Source organism: Anoplophora glabripennis, unplaced genomic scaffold, assembly GCF_000390285.2.
Source record: "Anoplophora glabripennis isolate ALB-LARVAE unplaced genomic scaffold, Agla_2.0 scaffold1475, whole genome shotgun sequence".
Lineage (NCBI taxonomy): Eukaryota > Metazoa > Arthropoda > Insecta > Coleoptera > Cerambycidae > Anoplophora > Anoplophora glabripennis.
Genome location: NW_019426042.1, coordinates 47,942 through 61,096, shown reverse-complemented (window position 1 = coordinate 61,096; position 13,155 = coordinate 47,942). Strand labels below are relative to the sequence as shown.

Sequence of the window (13,155 nt, the reverse complement as noted above, 5' to 3'; positions counted from 1 at the left end):
CCTTAGCAAAGCGCATCCCAGGCTGCATAGCCGCACTACCCTACCCAACCATACCACACATAAACATGACACTACCCCCGGGGTTTACACAGACGAGCCGGCGAAGCAAGAAGAGCGCCAGAAGAAAGGGCCCTAGCCGGCGGGGCCCAGCCAGGACAAAAGGAGGTCCCACAAAGCGCCTACACCGGCCGCATTTGCGGTCGGGGTAGACGACGGATGGGGCCCACCTACGAAGGCTGTCCAGGCCTACACGAGATGAGGCAGGATAAAGAGGGATAATCCCCCTCGATCCCAAATCATTGAGGCCAATTTCTAGCCATGGAATAATGGCGGATGTGTCAAATCAACAATCTCCTTTTTGCTTTACTATTTAAACTTAATTCTTTGCACAATTTGAATTTTTTTCTCTCAATGTCTACGCATGAAAAAATTTCACTCCTCGCCACTGGTGATAACCTACCTATCATACGAGATAGAAGTAAATGCGTATTTACTTTTTAAAACTAGTTAATTGTCAATGGTGCAGAAAAAGGTAACAGGAAAAGATGATTACAGAAATCCGAAATCTGATATTGTTATCATCCAGTGTGAAAATTAATAAGCAAGGCCAATTTTTTAGAAATGTATCTTATGTTCAAGGTCAAGAACCAGAACCCAAAATTAGAGAATACTTTTATTACATTGATCATCAAGGAATGGTAAGTTAAGTGCATTATTTAGGTGTATAAAGGCCGTTATATGGGAAGTACCTACAATTTTCCTATATATTTTTTGCAAAATGTAAATTTCTCACCGAAAGTTCCTATAAAACTCTATTTTTTTTGTTTTTTAAAATATGGAGCTAATTATTATTTCTATTTGTGGGGAAAAGTTCATTTACTTACCACCTTCAAATAAAGGACTCTGATATATAATAATAATTCTTTTAAACAAATTTAAATTGAACTGTAATTATAGTTTACTTTTATTAAAATTTAATTTCAGTTTAGTAATAATGACACGATATGAATAAAAATTTAGAAAAACCTATTGAAACCCATGATATTAATATTTTTTAAATTAGATGAACAATTATAATTATTCTTCAAAAAACGAATTTTTGAAGCATTCAAAAGGCCTTATAACTCTTAAGATAAACTTAGTTTTTGGTTGGAGACCATATACTCGTACATACATTGTATTTTTAGTACTTACTTGCACTTGTTTGTTAAAAGTGGAGATAGGTATAGTCATATGTTTAGGTATAGGTATTGTATATATTTATAGAAGTGTTCCACCCACCTATACACATGTCTACCAATATGTACCTACAACCCATTGTAGGTATATATTGGTAGACGTGTATTTAAATGAAATTAATAAAACGTTATTTTTAATGTATAAGTGTGGTATCGAAGTTTATTTTCTGTGTTATCAATTTATTCAAAAAGAATATACCTACATATACCACATTAGACAATTAATACTTAGGGTATTTTGTGTTCTTCATTTATTTTTTTTCTGTTTATTCATACTGTTTCTCGGGGTTAAGTTGAAAAGCAGTTTTAAACTGACATTGCGCCCCTTTACAAGCTTATTATTTTCTATTTGCTTACATGTACATGTACTTGAGCTAAATAATTGTAATAAAAGACATTTATTATTATTATTATTATTAATATTTAGATTATTTTATTAAAGTATTGTAGTTATTTTTAGATGATGCCCGGATGAAGAATTTCACATCCTGTTTTAAGGAAAAAAAATTTTTAAGATTCTTCTTTAATTGTTTAACAATTAATACTACAGGACGTTACAAAGAATTTCCTTATATTTCTCTCTGTGGAAAAGAACGGAATTTTGTTAAGTGTGACGACTACCCGTTTGTATTTACACATGTTTTAAACAAAGAAGATCAAGAAGAATTAAGATTAGCTTATAATCACGCCGGAGATTTTTTAACATTAACATTTCAACCAGAAAAAATTTTCATGTTGCCAGAAACTGGCAGAGTATATCATCCAGCACCTGACAGAGCCGGATCCATTGGCCTAATAAGGTCCAAGTTAGCTATAGAATTTAGCAAATACTTTTTGTTTGATGAAGGGGAATTTAGTCCACCAACCCAATTTATATATGAAAACAAAACTTATAACTTAGACAGACACTGGTATCATAATGTAATAAAGACTAAGCCAATTCAAACAATTGGCATATAAGTACTTTCTTTAATAGTTATTTTAAATACAAATATAAAACAGTATAGCAAAATTAGAATGCCTAATGACTTCAGAAAGCACTGACATAGTCCGGATTCTGTCTATAATGATTTATGAAGGTATAAATAAAATCTCCAACAATTTTTCTGAAAGATCAAGGGTAGTCTGATATTTCATCTGGAAACTAATTTTTAATAGTATTAAGTTTGTGGCTAGTTATCTTTGCATATTTTTTATTTTTTGTTCTTATAGTTTTTCTTGATAAAATGTTAAATTAATAAAGCAAATAGAAATTTTATTTTACTTTACTGTACAAGAATACTGTACTTTAATGTGCGAGAATATTTACCTCTCTCCCAGGTGAAGATTTTACCTTAAGTCACTCCTGCATCCAGCAGACAACTATACAGAGTGTCACCTAACGAATGTTACATAGTTGAAGGGTATAATTTAGAACCCAAATGGTGCCAATTTATTCAAACTTGCTTAAACGAAGAATGTCGTAAAAAAAGTTACAGGGTGTTAGTTTTTTTTTATTAGTTCTTTTCTCCTTAACTCAACTCAGAACCCAGATAACTGATTTATGCGAAATTTACTGTTGCTTAGTTTCTCTTCATGAACTATGCAGTGATAATTTTTCTTTTAGGTTAAATCATATAGGGTGTTCATTTTACTTCAACCCTTTGTGAATATTTATCTGTAACTTTTTTGTATGTTTCAGTTTTTACACGCAGTATCTGATATAGGTAGAAAATTGTATTCTGCACAAAAAATGTATGGTTGGCTCGGTTGTGAAGATTATTACAAAAAATATATTAACACATATCCCATATTTTTTGGAAATAACTACGTATCCATAACATGACAATGTCTAGTTTGTATTTTGCAGAAGTTTGTTTCTGAAAATGTCTCGTCACAATGAATTTACGAATTATAAAATGAGACATAATAGTGGTATATATGTATAGGAACATTTTAGTGGACGCGCTGCTAAGAGGCAAAACCGTTTCAACTATACTCCATATTCAGCAGTTTCAATGTTTCCATTTTCATCATGTACAAAATTTGCTTGAACCAGACCACCTGCCGAGATTAACATTTTGCGAACGATTTCTCCAGTTGCATACCAGGGATCACACTTTTCTCGGGAGAATTATATTTTTTAATATTTTTATTCAATCACTTCTTACAAGTGACAAATGAGGAAACATATAAGTCGGATAACTAATGACAAGTACACTAGAAGAACAAAATAAATATAGAGAAGCCCACAAAAGTAAACTTGTGTGTGGGCTGAACAATGGTTTATAATTATTTGTCAAATTATGAACAGGGCATAACAGCAATTTTGTTTGGTATTTCATCTGGAGAATATAGTAGAATAATGATAGGTACCAGTAGACTGAACTCGAATGTTTAATGTTGAAACCAGTAAGTATTTTTCCTATCAATTATTAGGTGACGTAATTAATAACCATTTTCGTATCGTCTTTTTTAGTAGCTTCATTGAATTAATTCTTATATGCAGAAGAATTTCAGATATCACAATAGGAATTAGGTAAGTGAAACATCTCTGACCAATTGTTTTATGACATTTAGGTATTACTACAGATGTGTTTTTTATTCGGGTATCATAAGAGTGAGTTATATTTTTGGTACTGGATTTATCTTTATAATATTTAATGACTAGGTTTTGAAAAAATAACTGACGGATATCTAATAATTGTACTTCTTTATAAAGTACGTGTGATGGATACCAATAAGTTTTGCTGCAAATAATCTTAAGTAGCCACTTCTGCATGCATACAAGCTTTTTTAAATGAGTATTTGTAGCTCCATCCCATATTATTATTCCATAACTAAGATGGGACTGCATCAGGGCATAGTAAAGAATTTTTAAATAGCGTTCGCTAAATATACATCTATAAAGCTTAAATCTACTTATCAAGGTTCTCAACTTTTTCACTATATAGTCAATATGATGATTCCATCGAAGATTTTTATCAATTGCCTTTACAGATCAAGCTGTTTTTACCCATAGAGGTGTTTTTAATTGGAAAAACTCGTGGAGCAAAGAAAATCCACACACTATAAAAGAGCATCACTTCCAACACGAATTTTCAATTAACGTCTGGTGCGGGATTATGGGAAATTTTATTTTGGAGTCTGTGGCTCAACTACAATGTGGAACGGCCAAAATTATTTGTAATTCCTTCGGCAAGAACTTCCTGGGCTTTCGAAGAATTATATAAGAAATACTAGACGACAAATGTGGTTCAGGCACGATAGTGTCCGCCCCTGCTCATTATAGCCATTTGGTGAGAGATCATTTAAATCGAGCATTTCCAAATCGTTGGATTGGTCGAGGTAGTGACTTTCCTTGGCTTTCTTGCTGTCTAGATTTAAATCTGTTAGACTTTTACTTTCGGGGTCATTTGATAGGAATTGTTTACAACTCTGTAACACCTAATACGAGAGAAGAACTTTGGAATAGAATAAAAGACCCAGTATAAGTTAGACGAACGTATAATTCGTTTATTTCCAAAAAATATAGGGTGTGTTGTAAATATTTTCTGTAATATCTTCAAATACCCAAGCATAATTTCAACTTTTGATAAGTATGCATTTTTTGTGTAGAATAAAATTGTGTACCTATTTCTGACAGTTACGTGTAAAACTTTAAACATGCAAAAAAGTTACAGAATATTCACAAATAGTTGTAGTAAAATTGATGCTCTGTATGATATAACCTAATAGGAACATAATCACTGCATATTTCATGAAAAGAAACTAAGCAACAACAAATTTTGCTCAAATCAAATTTGAATTTTAATATTTTGGGATATAGAACTCGCTACATTTATTTATTTTATTTGAAAACACCAAGAACAAATATTCTTCAATTTTCTCCAATAATTGTTATGTGTTCGAATTACCATTGTTATCAGGATCATCTTGATATTTTTTGTTGTAATGCTCCCAGTATTAAAAGATGTATCCTCGATAGAAGTTAAGTCACTATTTTTATGTATTTATATATAGTGTGTATTTTCTATTTGTGTTTTAATTATGTTAATGTAAATTTTATCCGTTTTTTAATCTGTATTATACCTGCCTTATAATTGAGCTCCGTCCTGTCTTGGCAGTGTTTGCAACTAAATAAATAAATAAATAAAATTGGTTAACTGGGTTCTGAGTTAAGGAGAAAACAAGAAATAAAAAAGAAACTTTAACACCCTGTAACTTTTTGCGACGTTTTTCGTTTAAGCAAGTTTGGTTAAATCGACACCATTTGGGTTCTAGATTATACCCTTGAAATACGTAACATTCGTTAGGTGACACCCCATATACAAAAAAAAATCATAATGGTAAATTTCTTGTTAATAGAGTGTAATCCTGATTATTGGATTTAGCCACTTTCAGTCTAGAGTACTAAATTTCCTGATTAGCATGTAACGGACTAATTCAAGGTCATGAAAAACCACAGCAGAGGCCGCTTTAAAATGTCCTATTCCTTTTTCTTCTCTTTAGCTCTTTAGACAGTTTAAAACAAAATGTCACACAAATGAGAACATTTAAATAGTTTCCTGAATTACTCATAAAAATCGATCTCAGTTTTCCGATTTAAAATAATATAGTATTCTTCAAGTAACTATTAAAAAAATATGGTTCTCTTTTCATTTATTGTAACAAATTAAAAAGCATTATTGTTTATCGAAATACAAATAGTGTACTAATTTTTAAATAAAATAACAAAAAATTAATGAATGTGTAATAATTTTGAGCATTGGAAATAATGTAAACAAGTGCGTATATAAATAGGTAAGTACCTACTTCTATATGCAATGCACGAGGTGCTTAGGTCAGGTGGTAAAACAAACTGCACAGAAATACAAAAATGTTTATTCAAATGTTAATTATGAATGTTGTATTAAAAGTTACTATTTTTAATTACTGACACTAGGTCATAAAGAGAGTCAAAACACTTCCACCACATATGCAGAAGATTGGAAAAGAAAAATGATTACTTCCCAACATTTCAGATATCGCAATTAAATAGAAATCAATAAAGCTGTAATTTTCAGATGTAACATGGATGACTCATAAAATTTCAGGTCAATAGGAAACATCGTAGACCTCATAGAATCATCATAATCATACACTTATTTGTAGAATAGTATATAGATTTTGTGATCTTAAATTGAACTAAATATTGATTCTTCATGTATATTACAGTGAAATATCTTTAAGGAAATAATGTTTTTAGAGTAATTTAAACTAAATTAATGTGACTTATTTATTCCAATTATGCTGCAAACGTTTACTGCTTAAAGAATGTCCAGAAACTGTAAGAAAAGAAGGGGGATCAATCTATTCATAAAAATAATGATATAAGCATTCATGATACATTTTCAAAAACTCAATATTAAAGAAGTTATATAACCATAAAGTTAAAAAATATTTTTTCATAATTTTTTAACCAATTTTTTTCAGGTAACAACCTGCCCTAAAAGACTTAAATAGCCGCTATTCGGAAAATAATGGGTGCAATTTATTTATTTGCTCTTTTTAAAAAAAGTGTTAAATATCAAAATATTTTATTCTCTAACATTTAATAATAAATTTAATGTTTTGGAACAATATTTTGCAATATTTTTTGTTAAATCTCAGTAAATTATAACTGTTCTGGATTTTATTAATTAATCAGTATCATCATAATCATTTGATATATTTTAATACTTACAATTAGGGTTACCAGATCTATTTCATGACAGACCTGGAGACATTTGTATAATTGATGCCTAAAAAAAAGTTTATGCAAATGCAATCTCAGGAAACCTGGAAGACAAATTGTTTTCGAAGAATTCAATGTCAAAAAAAAGGATGTAATCAGAAAATGTCTACTGACTCACCCGGAGGAGATACAGGGATTTCGGGAGAGGACGTTGTATAATTGATGTCTACAAAAAAAAAGGGAAGAATCAGGAAATATGAGAAATGTTTTCCTCTGCAACAAACAAAACGCAGAGAAATGACATGTTAACCCGGAGCACAAAGATATACCATCAAAACCCGAAGACTCCGGGACAAACCCGGAGATCTGGCAATCCTACTTACAATGGGAAATCTGTCATCTTTTCCATTACTATAAAATGGAAAATAAATGTGCAAAAACTTGATTCGTTAAATTATTTTTGCAGCAGATCATTTAACTGATAACTAAAAAAAATGGAAAAGTGAAATGAATTTAGCAAGCAGCTATTACATGCTAGACTATGCCTTAATTGTGAAACCTATTAATGAGAAACTCAACTAAAATCTCATACCACTGTGGCATACAATTCATATAAAAATTTTTTAAATAGAAAATTTATGGTACGAGTTATCAGCAAAACTGTTTGTACATTTCACATTTATACTTGCTTTGGTATTCTGATAAAAAACTACACATTTTTTTGTGCAAACACCCCTTTGTATAAAACAATTTTCTTTCATCTTTTAAAAAAATATGAGGTTATGTAACCACTGTTACACATTATTTTCCTAAGGAACCTTCCCTATTTCTTTTTGCTTGTAGTTCGTATATGGAAACAATCACTTTTGCATGATCGTAAAAACAATATAATAAATTTAAAATCAAAATTAACATACTTTATAACAATCAACTAGTATAAAAACGTTAAATAGTATATACATCTAAAATTTTATAACAAAATAAAATATTTCTATGTCATGATTCTGTTTCAGACGGTGGAGTAGGAGGTCTTGCTAGAGATTTATAGCACCCAGGTAAGACCCAAGAATGACCCACTTTGTTTATTGGTTCTTCGTGAAAAATCATCATTGAGGCTTTTACTTTATTATGCACCTCAGTCACAAATGGTTCAAAAATTATGTAATGTTTGTCTTCTACAGGTGGCTCATCGTATAAGTGGTCTTTGCTAAGTTTTACCCCTTCTTGCGCTTTAGCAATAAAAGCGTTCTGATTAGTTCTATATCTAAAAGAAGAAATAACTCGTTAATAAGTAAAATAATCACCTAAGAAAAAGGTGATCTGTGAACAGGACAATGTTGTCTAGTTCCGGAATTCCCTATTAGGAATCTATGAAATGCAACAAACTAATTTTTAGATATTTCATCTATTTTTTTTAAATTTTTTTGTTTTATTGCATAGCATCCTAAGGACAAATCCATAATTAACAGTCATTCAACTTTTGATAGGTTTGCATTTTTAGCAGTGGCGGCTCGTGGTATGTTTGGCAGAGGAGGCTTGAAATAAAAAACTTTACAGTTGTCTTTCTTTTCTTTGAGGGCCGGTCATTGTTAAAGGTTTCGTCAGTGTCTTCTAAGAAAATTGCATACAACATGTTGAAATGTATCTCATTATTACAGAATTCTTTTAATTTTGATAAAAGTGAATTAATTCTCTTTTTAGAAAATGTTACGTCAGTTAATTTATTCTGCAAAATTTGGAATACGATTTGTTCAAAAATCATTGCAAGGTTTTCAAGAAAAAATTGAAATTTTTGTCCAACAATTGTTTTAATCCATAAGTGGATCCTAGTTTGTTGATCATTTAAAAAATCCTTGTGAGGATCCTCATATCGTATCTGATATAAAATCAAAAATCTCAATAAGTTTCTTTCTATAAGTTTTGACCATAAAAACAGCTCTAGAAGAAAAATTCCAACGAGTGGAAGCATTACTTGGAATCCTGTGTTGCATTGTTTTATTTAATACGTCAGATCTTTTAGTATCTATATTTGGAAAAAATGCCGAAAATCCAGAGATTTGAAAAAAAATTCCCTCTTCTTTAATGCCGTTGCAAACTTTACTTAAAACTAAATTTAATTTATGTGCATAACAATGATTAAAATAAGCTTGAGGAAGGAGCGACGTCATTTATTTTTCTTTGAAGTCCATTAGCATAACCTGACAACGCAGCACCATCATAGGTTTGAGCAATTATTTTTTACGTCAAATTTTCTAAATTCATTAATTAATAATTTAAACAAACTATCTGCATCTCTCCCACTTGTTACGTCAAAAAAATCCAATAAATCTTTCAACAACTTCTCCATGCACTACATATCTAAAAATTACCGATAATTGAGACTTACAAGTAACATCTGTGGTTTCATCAACTTGCCAGGAGAAAGATTCACAATTATTTAATTCGTCATAAATTTTACTTTTGATAATTGAAGTAATACTCAATTAAATTGTTTTGAATGATTTTAGAGATTCCCGAAAAAACAGTGGCATTATCTAAGAAATTCTGCAATTTTGAATCGTATGTTTTTAATAAATTTATTAACTCTTTAAAGTTCACTCGATTAGCGGAATCCACTTTTTCATCATGTCCGCGAAACGAAATTTCTTGAGACGATAAAAATATTACTACATCGATTAGTCTATTTAAAATATTTCTATTTTCACGAACCTTCTCATTATAATGTTGTATTTCTGTTTTGTGAACAGAATCTAATGGCCATTTACACGAGGCTATTTGCGAAGACATTCCATTAAGCTAATCCAATGACAAAGTTGAAGGCAATCCAATAAAAATTCAATTGAAATTTACACGTAGGCCAGTCCGCCATCCGCCAGGCTAGTATCTTTGTTTAATCTATGGTCTAGTATATACGGTTGTGTAGAATGGATAGGGTGAAAAGCTTTGAGCTAAATTGAAAAAAGTATTAATTTTAACACAACAGGAAATACTCAAAATAATATAGGAAGAATCAATTATTGAAAGAAGGTGGTTGGTCAGACCATGGCTAACCAGAAGATCCACAATGGGCCAATCAAGGCTTATCTTAAGAGAATTAGAAACAGAAGATCTTGAAGAATATAAATTGTGCATCTGGGCATTCCATTTAGACAAAACCATGTTGAAAACTTTGTAAACCACACAAAAAACCAAATCCAAGACACGTGCGCCCGGCAAAAACATAGGCGACTGGCTTACTGACTAGGTGGCTAGGTGGCTAGGCTAGGCTTGGCTAGGAACGTACGTTCTCACAAATGCCATTACACAAGCCAATCCACTTCTTAAGTGGTGGGGGACGCTATTGGCTCCTAAAATTAGAAACCGTTCTAATTAGTGGAGTGGCTTGGGACAATGGCTGGAGACATTCCATTTACAGGACTGTCTCTATTTACACGATGCCAATGTTGGATTGGCTTAGTGGAATGTCTTCACAACTGGCCTTGTGTAAATGGGCCATAAAGCGTTTACAATATTCTGTTTAAATGCAACTAAAGAAGTTGTTGAGGTTATGTTCGTTTTCTGCACTCATTTTATTTTAATAAAGTTAAGTACGCACCAGAGTAAAATGTAATTAATTATGATCATCTCACAAAAATTCCTAAGAAAAACTTCACATAAACACGAATTAAAAACAAATCGCGCCTACCATATCACAGATGACCAATGTTTTTAATTTTTATTTTGAAATGATGAAATGTAACATACAAGTTGTATGTTACGCACACGCAGTTTGCACGCAGCTGTATGATACAACTGCGAGCGCCGAGGTGGAAGAGAAGAAGGGCTAATTGAAGAATTCACTTATTAAAAAGAGATGGAAGGTGGCAACAAGCCTCCATGTCGACTGCTGAAGCTCGAATCTAAATAATCGTACCATCATTCAAGGCCACGCATTCTATAGAGCATTAGTAAAAGGTTTGGAGGCTTGAGGAAGTTAGCTGCCAGCAACTGTAATGCGAAGGGCGCGAAAAATAGTGAACAATTAAATATCGTATATTTACGTACTCGAGATCTCCCTTAGTAGGTACATAATTAGTTGCATATGAAAATAGATTTGTAAGAACATTTCTTAAATAATATTAATTATGAAGTAAAATAAAAAAAAACTAAAAGAAAACTTTTGCAATACTATCAAAAACTACAGAGGCTTAGCCTCTCCAGCCTCCTTTAACAAGCCGCCAGTGATTTTTAGATAAGCTTTAGTACTTTTTACATTATTAAGATCTGAACTCACATTTCAGCAGCTTCATGATTTGCAGCATGGGCAATACTGGCATTAGTATTATAAAAGATCCATTGAATATATTTTAGCACTTGCCATATATGTTGATCATTTTTGTTCCACTTAGGAAATGCGTGTAATAAATTTAGTTCATTATTTGTAGAATCTATCACAGGGTGAAATATCTCAGATTGGAAAATTACTTTCTAAAAAATAAATACAGTAAAGCATTTTTGGTGGAACTTTAGTAATGATGTAAGAAAATCTTACAGGGTGCTCACTATCTGGAAAGTTTTCATCTAATAATATATTAAACCGAAATATTCCATCTTCATAAGGCCCGCTTCTCACAAAAATAACTCCAAACCATTCTAAAAACAATATACTTATGTACCAAAAAATTCTAAAGGATAAAATAAAAACTTACTCAGTGAACTTTCTTTGGACGGAATCACATAAACACCTTGCAAATTCTCACTTTGAATCATTTTACTGAAAACAAATATTTCATTGTTACAGCTCATCAAACTAAAAGGCTTTATCTACTCTTCTATTTTAAGAAAAATTACTTAAGACTCGAATCATCTATGAGAAAAGATGAAGAAAAAACATAATTTTATTTTTGTTAAGTCGATATACAAGATGTAACAAAAATTCTTGGACAAATTTTATGGTAGGTTCTAGGTAAAAAATTATCAAAAAGTTTATTTTTCAAGATATTAAGTTTCAAAAAATGGTTAAAATGAGCCAATTCAAATTTGGTATGTAGTTTTAGTCTTTGATTGTCCACATACGTATATAGATGTCACAGTTTTCCTACAAGATATTTCAAATGGACACATTAAGATTAAGTACACCAAAAGCTTTTCAAGTGTGGTTTCGCTAAAGGTATCCAGATGCACTATTTTTGTGATAAATTGCAAAATAGCATTCCATTAACAATTATTGCTAGTCACATTAACCATAAATTAAGTAAACAATATTATTTCATCGATTTTGGACACTGTATCAGGAAGACAAAGTGCTTCTAAACTCATTCATAGGAATATATTTTATAAGTATAATGTATCATCTACCATTGAAGTTTGACCAAGTATTTTACTTACACCCTGTACAACTAAATTGTGCACTTACTACTCGGCTAAAATGATATATTCCTGCCGATAAACTTTATATACTCTATCGAAGTCTGCATTTTGTCTATCAAATAAACTTTCCCTGGTATGTTCAGGTGGTATAACTTTTCGTAATGAACCTTGTCTTTGAAAATTGTCATTATCACTCTAAAAAATAAAAATTTTAGGAGTTAGATATATAAATTTAGAATAAAAGCCATTTTACCTTTGAAGATCTTACAGATGCGTACATAATTGATTACCTATTAGAAACATACAAGTACAAATGTAATACACAATCATTAAGAGATAATTTTGTCTTATCATTTGATAGTCAAATTAAAATAACTTCTTCCTACGTAAACACCGAAATAATTTAAATTTACGAAGTTAGCCGTATTAATTTTTGTTTAGTCAATCTGTTCTTCTTCTGCTTTTATTTCGATATCACCATAGGCGCGCGCCGCGCCGCGCCGCGCGCCATTATTCTATGGCTAGAAATTGGCCTCAATGATTTGGGATCGAGGGGGATTATCCCTCTTTATCCTGCCTCATCTCGTGTAGGCCTGACCCACTCCCAAGAACTGCAAGTCATTCCAGACGAGCAGTTCTCCTTCCGACCCAATCACTCCACTGAACTCCAAATCCTTCGCCTTATCGAGCACATCACGGCGGCCTTCAACAGGGGACAGTACACTGGTGCTGTCTTCCTGGACGTCGCAAAGGCCTTCGATACGGTTTGGCATGAAGGCCTACTGATGAAAATGCTCACCAACCAATATCCCATATCCTTTACCAAACTCATAAAATCCTACCTACACCACCGAAAATTCCGCATCCAAATCC

At 31.7% G+C, this 13,155-nt stretch overlaps 2 protein-coding genes across 3 annotated transcripts; one reads left to right on the top strand and one right to left on the bottom strand.

Annotated features, from left to right (window-relative positions):
* The first annotated feature begins 374 nt into the window (after positions 1-374).
* LOC108915582 (UPF0598 protein CG30010) lies at positions 375-2,496 on the top strand. Of its 2 annotated transcripts, none has more exons than XM_018721649.1 (2): positions 375-698; positions 1,699-1,791. In XM_018721649.1, the coding sequence occupies exons 1-2, from the start codon at positions 546-548 to the stop codon at positions 1,711-1,713; spliced, it is 168 nt and encodes a 55-aa protein (XP_018577165.1). In that variant the 5' UTR covers positions 375-545; the 3' UTR covers positions 1,714-1,791. The 2 variants fall into 2 exon arrangements, with proteins under 2 accessions (XP_018577165.1, XP_018577164.1); XM_018721648.1 differs by having other exon boundaries at positions 390-698; positions 1,689-2,496.
* A 5,301-nt stretch (positions 2,497-7,797) lies between these two features.
* On the bottom strand, positions 7,798-12,693 carry LOC108915586 (protein crossbronx homolog). The gene is made up of 6 exons (XM_018721653.1): positions 12,536-12,693; positions 12,329-12,477; positions 11,622-11,686; positions 11,465-11,565; positions 11,207-11,400; positions 7,798-8,197 (listed from the first exon to the last, which is right to left on the bottom strand). The coding sequence occupies exons 1-6, from the start codon at positions 12,560-12,562 to the stop codon at positions 7,930-7,932; spliced, it is 804 nt and encodes a 267-aa protein (XP_018577169.1). The 5' UTR covers positions 12,563-12,693; the 3' UTR covers positions 7,798-7,929.
* Positions 12,694-13,155: the final 462 nt, after the last annotated feature.